The following is an 18926-nucleotide window of genomic DNA, read 5'->3' as shown; positions in this document are numbered from 1 at the left end:
GCAGAGAATTCAATCACAACATGAAGGCTTGCATTCATTAAATAATTCCAAAATTGATTCCTCTCTCAGATTCCCACTGATTCTATGTGATTCTTAATTGTGTCTCCTCCACCTTAACAAAAACTCATCCACCTAGAAAAGCAAAGAGATTCAGAGACCACGGCATCACCACTTCCTCAGGTTTTCATCTCTCTGCTCACTTTATTTAAACTTTCCCCCTAAGTCACTGATAGAAACTTCTTAAATGTCCCTTTCACCCACTGGGACTGTCTCACAACAACTAAGTTTGTACTACCTGCTCCTTGCCACTAATAATTTGGAACAGGTCTCACATCAAACTTAAGTTTGGCTAATTAGGGTCAAGTTTCCAAGAAGTTAGAATTGAGACTTAAAACATATATATGTTCATCTTAGCACATGTTCCAAATAGCAACCAAATTCTAAAAGTTGTGCTATCTACCCCAAGAACCTAGGAAGAGAGAAAACCCAGATAGGAAGAGCAAAACAAAGCAGGCAGAAAGATGTTTGGATTTCTGAAAGGTTTTGGTCCTTACAAACAATTCTCTTCTTAGGCCCTTCTATACTCTACCAGGAGGTTTCTTGACACATCCTCATAAATCCATCCTTTTAGCTTAAGCAAGCTTAAGTTGGTTTCTGTTACCTACAGTCAAACAGCGCTGATTAGTATGCCGACTCTGTCCTGCTCAGCTATAGAGAAGTAAGGAGACATTTCTGGAATTCTATCCAATACTTCTTCTTTATGATGAATAAGGTTCTCATGGCAACAGAAAAATCTTTGATTCTATACAAGATGTACAGTATTAATATTTTACTGCCTATAGACCAGACCAGAGGAAGAAATTGACATTGTTGCTTAAGTACCTGAAAAATCTGAACTCTTCTTTATTTTATGTCTTTCTTCTGATAAAATTTTATATTTAAAAAATTTATAGAAATAGCGTTTTGTTCAACTGGTAACAATAAAAGTAATCCTAAGAGGCAAGTCTTTGTTTCCCTCCAGCTTCCCAAGTAAAATTTTGTTAAATAACACTGCTTATTAGGCTGTCAAAGTCTTACATGATACTTTTCTTTTAGAAATAATTTCTAAGAGAATTCATTCTCTCCTAAAAAAAAAGATAAACTTGCTTCTATCATGTAATGAAGCTTATGCATTCCATCAAATGTCCCTTTACATTTTGACTGCTTAGGAAGCTCAGTGCTTAACCTAGGCCTTCCTTCTTACTATTGTACCAGATACAGTTCTTTACTAAATTTGTTTCTCCTTCTTTCAATTGTCTTGATGATGTACGTCTACTTGAACAGCCCTATGTGTCTTTTTATCAGAAACTGGCAAGGTATTAATAATCAATGAATGCTAACAGTAAGCCAATAATGAAATAAAAAATTGATAAACATCCTGAAAATTACTGAAAATCAAATTAGATATCCCATGATACTCTACATATACTCAGGTCTCTAACCCTATTATTATTACAGTACTATTATTACCAGCTATTGGAACACAGCCAAATTTTAAGCCATTAGCAAAATCAATCTCCAAGGAACTTAAATCAAAGAGATTCTCTTTTAAGTTCACACACTGAAATTCCTGTATTTTACATGATCCCCATCTGGAGTTCATTTACTCTTGTATCAGACACAGTTCCATTATGCTTCAGTGGGTTCCTATTGCTTTCGAGATGAAGAACAAATTGTAGGAATGACCTATAAGACCTCATGATCTCTCTGGTCCTGTATTCTACTTCGCCCTTATCTCTCACTTTCATCTCGATTCCAGCTGTCTTTAACTCCCTAGAATAGGGACATATTCCCCTATTACAAACTTTAAGTCCAACAGGCCTTCGCTTTCAATACTCATTGCAGATTACATAATTACACCTTCATGTGCTTTTTTGACTGATATCTAAATTCCCCAAGAAACTTAGGTCTGTTTAAACTGTTTCTACCAGTAATATATCTTTAGCACCTATCATAATATTTAACACATTCTATGGACTCAATAAATACATTGATGAAATTTTATGTGTGTTTTTGTGTTCATAGTAGATTGAAAGAAGCAAATTATGGAAGGGATCAGTCCCCAAAACAATCACAGTAACAGTACTCTGAAAATATAAAGAGGAAAGAAACTGTAAAAAGTAGACAGAACTCAGAAATCATTGGTGTCTAGAGGCAAATTGTGTTAATAATCATTAGACATTATGACTTTTTTAGTAGTCTTTAATGGCATCATTATATTACAGTATGGTATGATAATTAAAGTCATCAAGGAAGGGTTAGGTTTTTATCTATGGTTAAGAGAGAAATTGGTAATTCACCTATGAAGTGCTTTAATCCAATATTTCTTTAAAAGATCTCCCTCTCTTCTGGAGATGAGCTTCAGTTAATGAAAAAATATATTCATTTGCATTCCTCTTTCCACTGTTTAACAATTTAGATAAACAAAGTGTTCCCCAACCTCACATTAGGGTAAATGACCTTGCATTGTAACACTCCTCTTGCGCTCCATTTAATCACTGTAAGAAAATTATTTTCAAATTTCCCTTACTATTTATATTCTTAACAAAAGGAACAGCGTTATGTAATGTTTCACCAAATTCTGTTGAAAAAAGAGGGTCCTTTGGATTGAATGTAAACCAAATTGTGTCTCCCATTGCCTGAACAGAGTAAAAGAAGAAGTTTCCACTTGAATTCTAAATTGAAGATGACCTTGTGCTTTTTTGAGAAAGGCTGGCAGCTGAGGTCACTGGAGTGTATTATGATGGACAGTGCAGCACTGTGCGTGGCTCGGAGGCATGTCCTTTGTGTGGATTACAGCCAAACAGAAAGAATTAGACAACTCAGAGCATTCTATCATTTCATTTGAAAATAATGGTCAAAGTCATGAGCAGCAACCATTACAACTTTCATGAAAGAACAGCAGAATTCAATAGTTTCATCACTTGAGGCAGGCAATTTGGCTATTCTCAGCCAAGTACTATGAATCCAGCATATTCTGCACTAATTTCTTGTGTCACTCAGAGAAGCAGCATTTCTGCTGCCGCAGAAGGCAAATCTCATCTCCACTTCATTGTATGTAGTTCTACCTTACACGATACAGCTCATTGCTTCAAATTGACCCAGTCGTTGAAAGAAATACAAAGAAAAAGAAGCCCTGGAAACTTAACACAGAGCTTTTAGAATGTAAATATACAGCAGCTCTGAATCACCCCCTCTTCCTCAAGTCATCTTACTGTTTAAAATGCTGAAAATCGGTTTCAAAACAAAATGTGAACAATGTCTTCTCTAATAATGGCATGAACAAAACATTTTCAAAGAAATCTAATCTGTTGTCAGTGGTTCCAAATGAGCCTCCTAAGTTGTTTCTGAAAGAGTGATATTTTGATTGATAGCGGCTTATTTTTAACTTCTGCTTCTCTCAGGAACAGATAAATGGTAGCACACACAAAAAAATGTGCTTGCGATTTAAAAGCAGGTGGAAAAACTCACACTTCTGATTAAAAGGGGGAACTGCTTCTTATCCTATGCTTCCCACTCTGGAGTATATTCTATATATGGGGAGAATAGACACCCCTTGTCACTTCTCAAGTGTTTAGATACCAAAAACAGTTGCGACTTACCATTAAAATTTACAGCCCGAATATAACCGAGTAGTTCTTTCCCATCAATGGTACTCATTCGTGGGCAAATGCCAATATATCCGGGGCAGACATCTTTGTGCATATTGTGCAGGGCATAAGCCATGGAATACACAGCATCAATTACAAATTGGACCTTTCCCTCCTGTTCATAAGATGAATCCCGTGCAATTCGCTCCAGCCCTGTAAAAGAGAATGGAAAGCCATCAACTGGGGTTGCTGCTGTTGCTGCTAAGTCGCTTCGGTCTTGTCCGACTCTGTGCGACCCCAGAGACGGCAGCCCACCAGGCTCCGCCGTCCCTGGGATTCTCCAGGCAAGAACACTGGAGTGGGTTGCCATTTCCTTCTCCAATGCGTGAAAGTGAAAAGTGAAATTGAAGTCGCTCAGTCGTGTCCGACTCTTAGCGACCCCATGGACTGCAGCCTACCAGGCTCCTCTGTCCATGGGAGTTTCCAGGCAAGAGTACTGGAGTGGGGTGCCATTGCCTTCTCCATCAACTGGGGTTAGATTTCACTAAAAGATGACATGAGGGCTAAGATTTTCATCATTTGAGGCACACCTAATGAGACAAAACTATTTGATTTTACTCTTGATTATTTTAGTCCTATTCTTACTGAGTCAGGTTTTTAAACTGGGTATTGAATTTTTATTGGGAAAGAACAGAAACTATTCCATTAGCAACAAAAAGATATAAAGTAAATAAAAGACATATAGTTTCATTATCTGCATTTCCACCTTATTGAGTTCTATTATACTGTACATGCTAGTAATTACCTAGCATTTTGGTAGTGATTTGATCTTTTAAGTAAAATGTGTATAGACTGTTGCTCTTTTCATTCACCTCCGCTCCCAGAGTATCATCTAATAAGCAGCCCAAAGTAAGATCTCCCCCATAACCTCAGGTCTGTCCTTGTTTAGAATGTGCTGTTTGGGAGCTCTTTTTGTAAATATTAAATGACAATATTTCCTTAAGTGCACTGCTTATCTCTAGGGCTTCCCTGGTGGCTTAGATGGTGAAGAATCCTCCTACAATGCAGGAGACCCAGCTTTGATCCCTGGGTCAAGAAGATCCCCCAGAGAAGAAAATGGCAACCCACTCCTGTATTCTTGCCTGGAGAATTGCATGGGTAGTGAAGCCTGACTGGCTACAGTTCATGAGGCCACAACTGGACACAATTCAGCAACCAATACTATATCTTTAGAAGAATCATTCAATTTGTTTTCTTCTTAATTTCTTCTCAAATAAAAACTCAATTTTATATTTTTATTGTTTATTTTTTCCAGTTTATTTTTATGTAATTGACATATAACACCGTGTAAGTTTAAGAAACATAATGTGATGATTTAATATACATGCATACTATGACATGATTACCACCATAAGGTTAGTTACCATATCACTCACAGAGTTCCCTTTTTACTCCTTGTGGTGAGAACTTTTAAGATCTATAAGAACTTTCAAGTATACAATATTGTGTTGTTAACTATAGTCATCTTGCTATACATTATATGAATGATGCAGAGCTCTTAAAATGAATGTCATTCAGAATAATTGTTTTAGGTATATTGAGGGTTGAGAATTGGCCTTGGAAATTATGCCTTTAACTTCATGTTTATCATTTAACATGTGATAGAAATACAGAATTAAAAATGGAAGGTAAATTTTATGTTAAAGTTAGATGAAATATAATTAGTTATAATCCAACCTTTTCATTCTAAAATGAGGAAACCAAGATTATGGAGGTGAAATTCACTTAGACACACAGAGCAGATATGGGAACCATTCCCACTTCTCCAAATTGACACCAACATTCTCTCAGTCACCAGAAAAATGGGGTAGATGGCAAGCATATTGAACACACAAGGAAAAAACAAACAGGCCTTTATATCTCTGTGCGGTGTCTTGTCTCCTAGATCCTAGAATAATCTTTACTGCTTATGTCCAGAATGTCATCAAGTGAGTTAAGGACATTGAGGGCTTATTAAGGAAAGCAAAAAGGATCTCCTCTCACTTTCACATTCCCCTAAACTTTATACATCTGATAACACTAGGAGAGACCAAAAGCAAGCACTTTAAATTTTCCCATAAATGTCAGTTATTCAACTTTAATAAACAGTCTTTAAATTCAACAAATATTATCTTTCTTCACACTAATGCATATTTCCTCTAACTTTAGAGAGGTTAATTTAAATGGTTATTTTATATTTGGGTCCTATACTCTGATAAAAACAGTGACTTTTTTCTAGACAAATGTAGTAGTTAATTTATTCATTTTCATTTATCTAATCATTGAACATTTTTTCCTCTGGTCTCAGTCACTTGTTATGCATGAGTACTCAGTCATGTCTGACTCGTTTCAACTTCATGGACTACCAGGATTCTCTGTCCATGGGATTTCCCAGGCAAGAATACTGGAGTGGGTTGCCATTTCCTTCTCCATGGGATCTTTCTGACCCTGGGATTGAACCCAAGTCTCCTGCATTGGCAAGCAGATTCTTTACCACTGAGTCACCAAGGAAACCTCAATCACTTATTATACTCAGGTCTAAGTGACTGAGGCTCCTAGGTAGTATTCAATGCTTATGTTCAGAATGTCATCAAGTGACCTGTGAAAGCAGTCCTTCCAGCTTCTACCTAAAATTTCTTTCCCATGATTTTAACCACAAAATAGACAACTCACAAATAAATATTGAAGAATGGTCAGAGTGACCAAAAAGATTCAGTTATTTCTTTAAAGATCTTATCTGCTGGCAAATCACTCTGGTTGTCTAGGACTGAGGAGCTTCTCAGGTCATAGGACCAAAACCTGGACAGTCCTGGGCAGGCCAGCATGGTTGCTTATAAAAAAGAGGCATACAACAAGGGAAATACAGTGATAAAAAACCTGGAATAACTACATTGAGGATAGGTCCCTATCTATATACAGAGAGATCTTGTGTCATTTATTTTGCATCACTGAACTGGATAACTGAAAATGAAGACAAGGCATCCCAGAGCAGTTGTTCCCATCTTAGTTATCTTTTTTAAGTACAGATTAAACCGCACCATTCAAACTTAATGAATCAGAATCTCCCAACTTGAGGACATGATTAATCTGTAATTTCAAAACATAGATATCTGTTTTCACTAGTCAAATTACTTCTTTCCTTAACTAGTTATAAACTCCAATTAGTTTGAGGGAAGATTAAATATATCCAACTTCACTTTTTTTCTTTTAAAGTCCATAAGGCTGTCCAGTGACTATTGCCACACACATCAATGGATACTATAAGATGTTTTTCACAAATCAATGTATGTGCATGATGACAAACTAAAACCTGCCCACTATTACCATTTCTAAATTTTAAAAGAAATCATCTGATTTGTTTTCATGCTATTTAGACCCAAACTCAAACAAACTTTTTGGCCAGCCCAATATTTTTCTATTCCTTAAAATTTCAAGTTTATAACGATGGTATAGATTTTATAGGAGCTAGAGTTTGCCCCTCACTTCCTATATATGCTTCTCTTATCATCAAAAAGAAGAATTTAGCAAGCTGACAGTGACTCATCAACTTAATTGGCTGTAAAATTTCTGTATGCTATAGTTTCTAAAGTTGATGTTAATGTATTGCTATAAAGTGCTAAATATTGTCAAAGGCTGTGTGTCAGTCATCCATTTAAAACACTGATTGTAAAGCTGTGATGAGTTTTAGTGTTTTGCTTAAAATTAACAACATATAGCTAAGTGTTTGTGTGGTGGGAGATGAAGTCAGCCTCATAAATTTTATAGCAAGATTGTTTTATGTTTTCATTAATGAAATCCAAAACTCTAACAGTATCTTGTGTCCCTGGTACACAGAGTAAATGCTTGTCTGGGCAATACCACGTGGACCTTAGTTAAGGTCTTTGCAACCCAAGGTGCATCTTTTGGTTTTAGTCCTTCTTAGTGAAAAGGTAAATCTGCTCTAGTTTGTAAAGTGCTGTATATATTACAGTGTGACTTCCTAAGATGAACCTGATATGAATTTTAAATTCTTTGATACATGGCTGTTAAGCTTTGTTTTCCAAGAATATCTAGTTTCTCAGGAGATAGTTTAGTTTCATAAACTGAGACCCTAGGGGCTATTTTCCTTTTCCTAAAATTATTATAAAACTCATAATGTTACTGCAGTGATGATCTTATAAATAGTTGGTCAATTCAATGGAAAAAATGTAAATCATATTAGACCTTTTATTCCCAGGAAAGCAAACATCCAACCAGTTGAATTTTTTACTACAGTCTTAGCATTTTGAATTCCATAAGAACCCTATTTGCCCCACTCCTTGACACACAAGAGACAGAACTGTCATACTCTGATCCACTTTCCTGACAATGCACATGTATGTAGTAACTGCACAGCCATTCTTAAACCCAGCAGAATCATGCCAAGAATTGCACCACACAATGAAAAGTAATCACTAGCATATCAGCAAACATAAGTCATTTTAGACTGAATTTAAACCGATTTTGTTTCAAGGACACAATAGGGGAAGGATGGGAAAGAAACATTAGCAAGTTCAATTAAACAGAAATAACTCCTAGGCACTAAGATATGCAAAGGAATTGTGTATACCTCCCAAACTGCAGAGGGATAAAAAACATGGGCCCAGTGGTAAGATGGAAAGACAAACTGACTAATGGAGATAGCCAGAAGAACAGGACAAACCAGTTGGGCAGACCTGGACTGGGGTACAAGTTGCACAGTTCAAAAGACCCGGGACAATTTTCTAAACTTTACTGAACTGGCAAGGTTGCTCACAGGGACCTCCGTGATTGGGTCTCCTTCTCTCTAGCCTCATCTGTAGGTACCACTCTACCTTTCTCTGCTCTATTTTCTGGTCCTTGAATATAACCTGAGATATTCAAACCACGGGACTTCACTTAGATGTTCACCCTGTAACTGTCTTCGTTGCATCCCAGGTGTCTACATCTCAGTCTCCAAGGTTTAGGTCAGATTGCAACTCAAATTAGGCTGCAGTAGTGATATTTAATAATTTTTTTTTCAATTTAACAGCTCAGATCAGGTCAAGAAGCATCTTAAATATTTAGTTTAAATACTAAATATTGTTTGGTTGAAACAAAGATCCAAGACTAGTATATAAAATTACTTCTGGGAATGATATGTAAAGTACTGGGTTGGTCAAAAAGTCTGTTCAGGTTATGGAAAACCTGAATGAACTTTTTGGCCAACCCAAGAAATTAAAACAAATATAAGTTGAAGGTAGAGATACAAGACGGGAGGCAGGGCAGAAATAGGTTGAAACAGTGGATAAGGATAACAATGAGAGAAAATATATTTTAGATGTTAAATTAACAGTATTTAGAAACCTGATAAAATATGGGAGTAAGAGTTGGAGGCAATCAACAACTCGGGAGTTTTCAGAATAGATAGTAGATAATGGCACCATTAACAGAATTTGGAAAATCGGGTTGTTAGGGGAAGCACACCAGCTGAAACCACCCACCCTGGCCAGGCACCATAGTAACTATTTGCATGAGTTGTTCCACGACAGGAGGTCCTGGTAAGGAACAGGGAACGGAACGAACAAGCCACCACTAACCAGAAGAGTTCGGCAAAGGTCAAAAGGAGACACCACATGTCCGACCACCTTCCAGAATCCTTCTCTCTGGCATCCGTTTGGCTGAACAAGGCGTGCACCACCAGGAAGGACTCTGAGACAGAATGATTGGCTAAAGACCACCCGGAAATTAATCCCATCACCATAAAACCTGTGACTGCAAGCCACGTGGTAGAGCAGTTCTCCTGGGTTCCCTCCACTACTGCTCTCCACCCGGGTGCCCTTTCCCAGTAAAATCTCTTGCTTTGTCAGCACATGTGTCTTCTCGGACAACTCATTTCCGAGTGTTAGACAAGAGCCAAGTTTCTGGCCCTGGAAGGGGTTCCCCTTCCTGCAACAAGGTGAACAAGAAGGCTCCATTTATTGCAGTTAAAAAGACTGATTTTTAAATTCTATAGTATTTTATATCCTCTAGCATAAGATTCTATAGCATTTATATCCTCTAACATAGAATTTATATAAGATAAACTTTATATAAATGTATCAAATTATTGAAAGAATACAGGTCCAAATGTCTAGAATAATCCTATAACAGTGAGACAGTTGATTATAACACTGAAATAATTTATACCACCTTGGGGTAAAATGGACTTACCTGGTGGCTCAGATGACAGAGAATCTGCCTGCAGCGCAGGACACCTGGGATCTATCCCTGGGTTGGGAAGATCCCCTGGAGAAGAGAATGACTACCCACTCCAGTAAAATTCCATGGACAGAGGAGCCTGGTGGGCTACAGTTCATGGGGTCACAAACAGTCAGACTTGACTGAGCGACTAACACTTTCACTTTGGAGTAAAATACCTTATACAGTGCTGCCTTTAGATCAATGGTTTGCAAATTCAAAGACTTATGCTCAAGTCATGATCCCTCTGACATTTATTTATTTCACAGTAGAAATTAGAGGACTGAACAAGATGATCAATATGGGTCCCATCAGTTCTAAAATTCTAGAATCTAGGGCAACTTCTTTTATTTTTGTTTCCTCCTTACACTTTCCAAGATCACTTGAAGATTGTATTAGGGTGTGATGGAACAGACACTACTAACTCAATTCTCCAAAACAGTTAGGAATATCCAATAACCAAGACCTGGATATTCTGCATTAACAGAAAAAAAGTACCAAATGTCAGCCTGGATTTTTCTTCTTGAATTCTCAGACTGATTAACTGCATCACTACATTTTCATTATTCTTAGACTTGAGCTATATATTGAGTTTAGTTCCTCACAAAGGAGAAACATTTTCATTTATCTTTTTAGTTTGATCCAAAGGTTAAAAGAATCAATTATGGAAAATCAATTATGAAGATATGAAAGGGAAGAGTAAGGACACCAACAATTAAAACGGGCAGGACTCTTCACAGATAGCCTCTCTTTGATCATAAATTATCATTATTCCTTTTTTCTTCTTCCTTTTTTTAAATGGATAAAAGAACTAAGACGCAGAGCGTTGAATAATTTATCCAAGATCATACAAGTTATGGCAGGAAGTGGTCAGGTCAGGTCTGACACCAAACCTCTGCCATTTACTGCGTAACTTCTTCCTCCTCTGTGAAGTTTTCTTTGATTCTCTCAGTTCAGGCTTAATTTTTACTTCTCTGAATTCCTGTTTAATGTTCAGCCATTATGACTGGCTTATCTCCTAGTAAAGTATAGAGATTGTGTGTTCATGTGTGCCTGTTGTGTGTGTGTGTGTGAATCTTTAAAGAGATTAGCAGAGCATGGATTAAAGAATATTATAAAATAATATACACTTTTACAGAAATCCTAATAAACACAAATATCAACAAATGGCAGTATCTATATTGAAATGCTAAGTGGGGGGAATACATTTCAATAACATCTTAAGCATTTTTCTAAACTACAAAAAAAATTTTGTTTGTGAATTTCAACCATATACCAGAGATTAAATTAGCATAAATGACTGAAATTCATAAGCAAGGTGACTGGATATTTGTAGTGAAAACCAAAGTTAATAAGACCTATAACTTTATGTTTATAAAATATAAATGAGCATTTTAGCTTTGGAGGGTAAGAACGTACCTTTGTGCATGTATTTATACGTCTAGAGGATTTCTCTAGGAAAACACCACCAAGGTCAGGAGAGAATTGCACACCTAAGCTCCTGCTTCATAGATTCTATAGTAGGCTTTGTCAAGGACCTTTATAAACAGACGCATTAGACTAGCCAACTAACTTGAGCCTTGGCTTTATCTATTTACACAGGGCATGCAAAAATGAGAAGGTAAGGGTCCTCTACAGAGAATCACCAGCTCTCCATCTTCTTCTGTAATTTAAATATAGTCCCAAGAATTGAAAGCTCTTAGCTGCCTGAGGACACATCAGGAGACACTTGTAAATCAACAGTGAAGAGTGCTACACAGCCCACAATAACTCTCCTTTGTGCCTGGCAGGAAATGGAAAATGCTTCAGGCAGGTGCCAGCTGTCCCCTTCAGGTGTTAAATTTTCCATGCAATGCCCTAGGGTTTTCTTAAAACACTGAAAAACCTAAGCTAAGTGGCAAATAAGATTGAGTGTATCTTCAGGCAAAACCACCAGTTTGAAAGAAAGGTGTTCAGAAGAGAATGTCATTTCATAGATATATCTAGGTCCCTAAACAAAGAATAGGCATTTGATAAAATTCAAACAGTTACATTTTTCTACATAATTATCTTAGATCATATACATTAGAGACAAATTTTGATTCAAAACAGTATGTAAAGATGCTGATAAATAGTAGACTTTATCATTGAGTTTTTCTCTTTAAAGTGTATTAAAGCTCCCCTATTGAAGAATTCAAATTGTCCCTTCATATTTTCCCCTTCAGGGGACAGGATTTCAAGGGTTTTCGATTTCAAATGCCCCACCTTCCACTCAAAATTATATTATACTTCTCATTGCAGACCCTATGACACACTTTAAGATTTGTGTTAAACAGTTTTTTCTAATTATAAAAGTAAATCACAGTCTTTGTAGAAAAGTGAGGGGGAAAGTATAAAGAAGAAAATAGATAAAATTTATTGATCCACCATATTAACCAATATTTGCACACTGGTCTATTGCCTCACATCATTTTTCTTTCCCGCTTTATTTCTAAAAATTAAGATAATTCTGGTATACTTTTAAAATATGCACTATTCACTTCACTTTTAATGAGGATTTCCCCTTATTTTAGGAAAGCATGGTTTTCATACCACTTGAAATATAGTTCACTTAATGGATTCAGGGGTCCGCATTTAATTCCTGATATCCAAGGTGATATTTGGTGTAAGGTAAGGATCTGATTTTATGTTTTCTAAACTGAAAACCTATTCTCCTATTGAATGAATATTCTTTTTTCCCATTAATTTATATAAAGGCACTTTTAACACATATCAGACTCTTACATATTCTTGGATATGTACGTATGGAAATTCTGATCTAGGATGCTTGTATCTTAACATACCAATCAATACTCCTTTATTCTTCTCTTTTGCTTTTTACAAATGTTGTAATTCTATAGATTGTACCATCTGTTCATGCAAATTCTATCAGTAGTTTTATTTTTTTAATTCTTGATGATTTTTACAAATAAACTTTAGAATTATTTAAACATTTCAGTAACTGAATCTTTTCTTAGAATTGCATCTGTTTTTTAAGTTAGTTGCAGAAGACTTGCTGTAGAGCTGCAATATTCAAGCATTCCCATTTGTGGACAGAGGATTTCTACTTATTCAAGTCTTTTGGAATCCTCAGACAGATGTGCTACTTGCTCACTTCCTTTCAAGTAATTCCTCAATATTTTGTGTTTTTGAACTTTATCAAGTAGAATTTTTCATTTTATTTTTAACTGATTCTTCACGGTATAATTCCTAAATTCCAATTTACTTTTAATGCTCAACATTTTCTTCTCTCCTTATTTAAACTCTATGTATCCAACAAGTCCCCGATTAAGTTCTCTCTCTTCTACAAAACAAGCAAAAAAAGTATGGGCTCTGAGATCAGAAGATGAGACTTTGACTCTGAGTTATTCTTTATTCAGAAAATAGGAATGTACACCTATTGTGCATGGCTGTTGTAAGCACTGAGATAATGTAGAGGATCTGGCATGTTACATAGTGAATAAATGGACACCATTATTTGTTATGTGGAGCTATAACATAGTTCATCTTCCATAATGTGCAACACTTTTCCAATTACACAGACAAAAGAAATCACAATATAAACCCAGGATATAGTTTCATATATTCATTCAATAAGTATAATGAAGGCAATTTAGTTCAGTGATTTGGAACAACCACCCTGCACCCAGTCTGCCTGGGTTCAAGTCTCAGCATTGCCAATTGTTATCTATGGGACTTTAAGTTCCCAAATACCTCATGCCTCAGTGTTCTTATCTGTAAAATGGGATAGTAATAGTATCTCACCCCATAGGGATTGTCATAATTAAATGAGTTAACATATATAAGGCAGTGTGTTGAAAATAGAAAGTACTATATAAGGGGATGTTGTTATCATCTCTATTGTCTATCATCATTTGTCCTTGTATGATATACTAAGCACTGAGCTGGATATAATGGTAAATCAAAACTCACCTAGTCCTGATGTCATAGAAAGATATTAGGATTAAGATCTAAATGATTGGGTGAGAAAGGGAAGTAAGAGGAGCACTAAAGTCAGGGTGACAGTAATCATGAAGAAATCTTGAACATGTAATGAATAAACTAAGAATTCTCATGCTAAAACAACCCTAAAAATCAGCCACTCTACTGTTTTTAAACTTCGTGCCATGACCTATTAGTGGTTCTTAAAATCGTGTAGTGAGTCACAAACAGCATACCTTTAAAGAAAAGAGTAATCAAGCACATCACGTATAGTAACAGGAAGTAATAGCTGAAGCTTTATTTCAGTTGCAAGACATGTGTGTACTAGGTTGCCATGCACAACAGATTATTAATCTTCAATGAAGTAAAAAAGAAAAAATGGAAACTCGCTGACCTAGTGCAATCTTCCTATTTTACAAACAATGAAACTAAGGTAGAGGAACACTGAGTGATGTCTTTAGATCTGATAGCTGATTAAGAGATAGAACCATGATGGAACCTTAACCACTTCATGCCATGGTTCTTCCCTTCATATCACTTTGCCTCTTTTCAGCTGCATTTTTGCTCCCTTCCTAATTGAGTTCCACCAAGAATAAGTAAAACTTGAGGGAAACTCTAAATGAGTTTGCCCGTCATGAAATGAAAAGCCTTAAAAGAATCACTGAGTGAATTATGGGAAGAAATGAAGGGGTGAGTTATGGTAAGGCTCTCACACCAACTTAACAGGAGTATTAGTGAAAACCAATAACATTCAAAGCAGCATGTTTTATTTTGGTAGAAAATGCCAAAAACATAAAAGCCAAGGATTTGATGACAGAAACTTAAAAAACAAAGAAAACCTGAAGTACTTTGAGTATAAGATGCAAATCTTTGAAATGGACATTTTAGGGTGTCTGTCTGTAGTCCTGGATTGCCCAAATGCAAAAGGAAAACGATCGTTGTCTCTGTACAATGTGGTCCATCCTCTGGGTGACTGACTGGGTCCTTCACTTCTCTTCCCAATTTTAGGGGTCACAGCACAGGTGTAGGTATAATGCCAGAGGCTGATTAAAGCAGGTCGCAATCTGTCTGGGAGAGCTTCTCTATCATCCTTCATAGGGACAGGGACCAGACAAGATGACCTCTCTCGCTGCCTTCCAGTTAATTCAATCAGCCTCTGCTTCTCTCAGACACCTTAAGGGATGCAAACCATCTTCTCACACCACGTCCTCACCAGGAATCAGTAAACATAGAGGCTGCAGACTGTGCTTAATGAATAAGCGAGATTCATCTTTCAGTGACAATTCTTGATTTACAGCTTGTTTCTAAATAGTATTTTTTCTCTCCTAATGATCTGAAACTTCATGAAGATCGGTGACTGGATCTGCCTACTGAGAATACCCACTGGGCATAGTATGGTGCTCAAATACTTCTTAAGTGAGTATCAATGTCTGTTAAACCAACTTGCATCAAGTTTCTTTCTAAAGAAGGCTTATAGCAATAAAATAATCCCAATTAGCTGTGCATAATAACACCTCCATCTCCTTTGTTTTAGTATTCTATGAAGTGTCACTCCAGGAAACTATTATGGGATATAATAAAGTACAACTGGGAAAACTTCTGTCAAATAAACTAAAGCTATGCCTTTCAATTTTATGTTCAAATAAATGTACATAAAAGATAGCATCAGTAGGGGTGTTCTGTTTTTTGTTTCTCTACACTCAAGACTGGTAGGATAATTTCCATAATAGAGGAAATAGAACATCTGAGACTAACTGTCTTAGACAGTGTTGAAACAACAGATCCAAGATAAGGTAACTGTTCATTTCAAACTCCTTACAAATCAGGAACCTGTGACTGTATTTGCTCACTTCCTAAACAATCAATAAAACATCAGTATTCATTAAGCCAAACTGATACACACAGTTGCCCAAGATCAAACATTGTGGTTTTTGACTAGAAATTTACAACAGAGTAGATTTGCTTCACATCATTTTTTTTTAAAATCTAACTGGTATAAACCGTAGTTCCCTTCACCATTACATGTAAACTAAATAATAGCTCATGATTTAGTGTGAGTCCTATATGGACCTAGAACACCTATATGGACCTTTCCAAGACAAACGTGGAATTCTAACTCTGTAACCCCAAAGACTCTGTTCTGGCAACCAGCTCTGGTTTGAACTGGCAAGTCAGAGCGCAGCTAGTTGGGAGCTCCCATTATTACCCCTGTATGTGAATACAAAGAAAAAAAAATTGAAAATATTTCCATCTTTAAACTTTTAATGCATGCAAATGCAAAAAGAATTGAAAATATTTTCATCTTTAAACTTTCATCACATGCTTTAAATACCAAAACACATTTTGTGAGAAAAATTATAAATAGAATTTGATATATTTAGAACCAATGTGAAAATTGTATCCTGAGATGCACTTTTAAATTTATTTCTAACAAATCTGCTTTTTTGAGTCTGTTCCCAGTGGTTTATTTTTACTCCCCAAATTATGTTACTAGTATCAAGGACTTGAGTAGAAAACAGGGAGACATGATAAAGGAAACATGTAGACATAATGGCTCAAATGAACAAATTTTCATAAACAGTCTTCTTTTTAGAGGCTAAGAGGAAGAGACATTCAATGGGATCTACTGTGAGCCAATATCCATGCTAGACAAATATAATACATTTTTACACAATCCCTGTAATAACTCCATGAAGCAAATTTTATTATTCTTTCCATTTTTTAAGATGAGGATGTATGTGCATACTAACTTGCTTCAGTTGTGTCTGACTTTTTGTGACCCTATGGACTGTAGCTTGCCAGGCTCCTCTGTCCATGGGATTCTCTAGGCAAGAATACTGGAGTGGGTTGCTACGCCCTCATCCAGGGGATCTTCCCTACCCAGGGACCAAACCCACATTTCTTATGTATCCTGCATTGCCAGGCAGGTTCTTTACCACGAGTGCCTCTGAGGAAGCCCCCCATGCACATAATAACATCTCAATAAATGTACCCTCTATCCCATCCTTCCATGCTTGTCATCTCAGAATCAAAGGGCCCTTTCTTCTGCCATGTAATGAAAAGCTACAAATAGACTTAGGTCCTACTCCTACAGATTACTTCTTGTGGCAACCTCTTATCCTTCACTTTCTAAGTACAATCCTATAGCCAATTATGTTCCTTGATAATAACTAATTATTCTAGCCCACACTCCAATGGCTTAATAATAAATATGATAAACAAAGAAGACTCAAAGCCTCTCTATAGTTATTATAATTAGCATGTATAGCCATTTTGTTGATTAACTGGATGCGATGATCTCATTTGGAAAAAGATCAGATTAATGTGACAAAGTGCTTATGAACTGCATGACTGTTTTTCACTTTTTCTCAGTTAAGTTCATAGATGGAGTCATTTTCAGTGCTGTATTCTCAGTCTGCAAATGCTGTTTTCCTCACAATATTGGCTCTTTTCTGCTCCCATAGTCAGGGGCTATGTCTAACCAAGTTATGAGGGAGACCAAGTTCATTTCCAATTCTTTTTGCTTCTGTAGTTCTTGATCATGTTTCTCCTCTAAACAGCCATGCTCCTGTCCCTTCATCCCTGCCCAACAAGTGCCTGACACCAGCAAGATAAACTGCTTCACAAAGAGATATTCATGGCTGATTATGTTCAAAGTGGGACCAGCCTGAGATTATTTTCTTGACATGCCTTCACTTCTGGAATGCATGTAATCAGCATATCGTATGTAGGAAAGAATCACCAAATATAGATGGCCATTTATTTCAACTATTCCAATAATGATCCTCTCCCCAGATTTCTAGGAATCAACAAATAGGGGAGGGACAACTCCAGCCAAATTCTACAGTATTCCTTTTTTATTGGATACCAGTCAATTGACATTACATATGGAAAAAACATTTAGCTTTAAAAAGATTTCCTATGTATAACTTTTATTAATTACATTTCTACCTTTCTTCAAAGATAAAAATTCACTATTAAAAATACAGAAAAAAACATTATCAAATATTATCAAACCAATTGCTATTTTCCTCTCAATCTAATAGATCTGCCATATGACCCAGCAATACCACTTCTAGGCATACACACTGAGGAAACCAGATCCGAAAGAGACACGTGCACCCCAATGTTCATCGCAGCACTGTTTATAATAGCCAGGTCATGGAAGCAACCTAGATGCCCATCAGCAGACGAATGGATGAGGAAGCTGTGGTACATATACACCATGGAATATTACTCAGCCATCAAAAAGAATTCATTTGAATCAGTTCTAATGAGATGGGTGAAACTGGAACCCATTATACAGAGCGAAGTAAGCCAGAAAGATAAAGACCATTACAGTATACTAACACATATATATGGAATCTAGAAAGATGGTAACAATAACCTTATATGCAAAAAAAGAAAAAAGAGACTCAGATGTATAGAACAGACTTGTGGACTCTGTGGGAGAAGGCGAGGGCGGGATGTTTCAAGAGAACAGCATCGAAACATGTATATCTAGGGTGAAACAGATCACCAGCCCAGGTTGGATGCATGAGACAAGTGCTCAGGCCTGGTGCACTGGAAAGACCCAGAGGGATGGGGTGGAGAGGGAGGTGGGAGGGGGGACTGGGATGGGGAATACATGTAAATCCATGGCTAATTCATTTCAATGTATGACAAAAACCACTGCAATGTTGTAAATAATTAGCCTCCAACAAATAAAAAAAAAAATAAAATAAAATAAAATAAAAAAATAAAAATGTGTCTATCAAGATCTTTTATTCCTATTATAGTTACAAAATGATGAATAATTTTCTATTTACTTTGATCAATTTTCCAGGTGGTATCTCATCTTCTTTATTACATAATTTACCATTTATTATGTTTTGCTCCTTCACTTCTTCATATCATCCCCAGCTTTTACTTGCTATGGCATAGACTTCTGTGCTTCAATAATTTGCTAGATCTTTTAATTATATTTTTGGATATTTTATCTCATCTCCTGCACATATTTGTAGGTCATCACACCTCAATTACAGGCTTCCCTGGTGGCTCAGATGGTAAAGAATCTGCCTGCAATGCAGAGATCCAAGTTCA

General features: G+C 36.5%; 1 protein-coding gene across 4 annotated transcripts in view; it reads right to left on the bottom strand.

Annotated features, from left to right (window-relative positions):
- The window catches only part of GRM8 (glutamate metabotropic receptor 8), an 846721-nt gene that overhangs the window by 322792 nt on the left and 505003 nt on the right, over positions 1-18926 (bottom strand). For all 4 annotated transcript variants that reach the window (XM_070466210.1, XM_070466220.1, XM_070466215.1 and 1 more), the window contains exon 7: positions 3642-3842. In XM_070466210.1, coding sequence (XP_070322311.1) covers positions 3642-3842 — 201 coding nt within the window. The remainder of the gene's footprint in view (positions 1-3641; positions 3843-18926) is intronic.

Source organism: Odocoileus virginianus, chromosome 1 (genome assembly GCF_023699985.2).
Source record: "Odocoileus virginianus isolate 20LAN1187 ecotype Illinois chromosome 1, Ovbor_1.2, whole genome shotgun sequence".
Classification (NCBI taxonomy): Eukaryota; Metazoa; Chordata; class Mammalia; order Artiodactyla; family Cervidae; genus Odocoileus; species Odocoileus virginianus.
The sequence above is the reverse complement of the archived record's forward strand: the minus strand, read 5'-3'. Positions and strand labels throughout refer to the sequence as shown.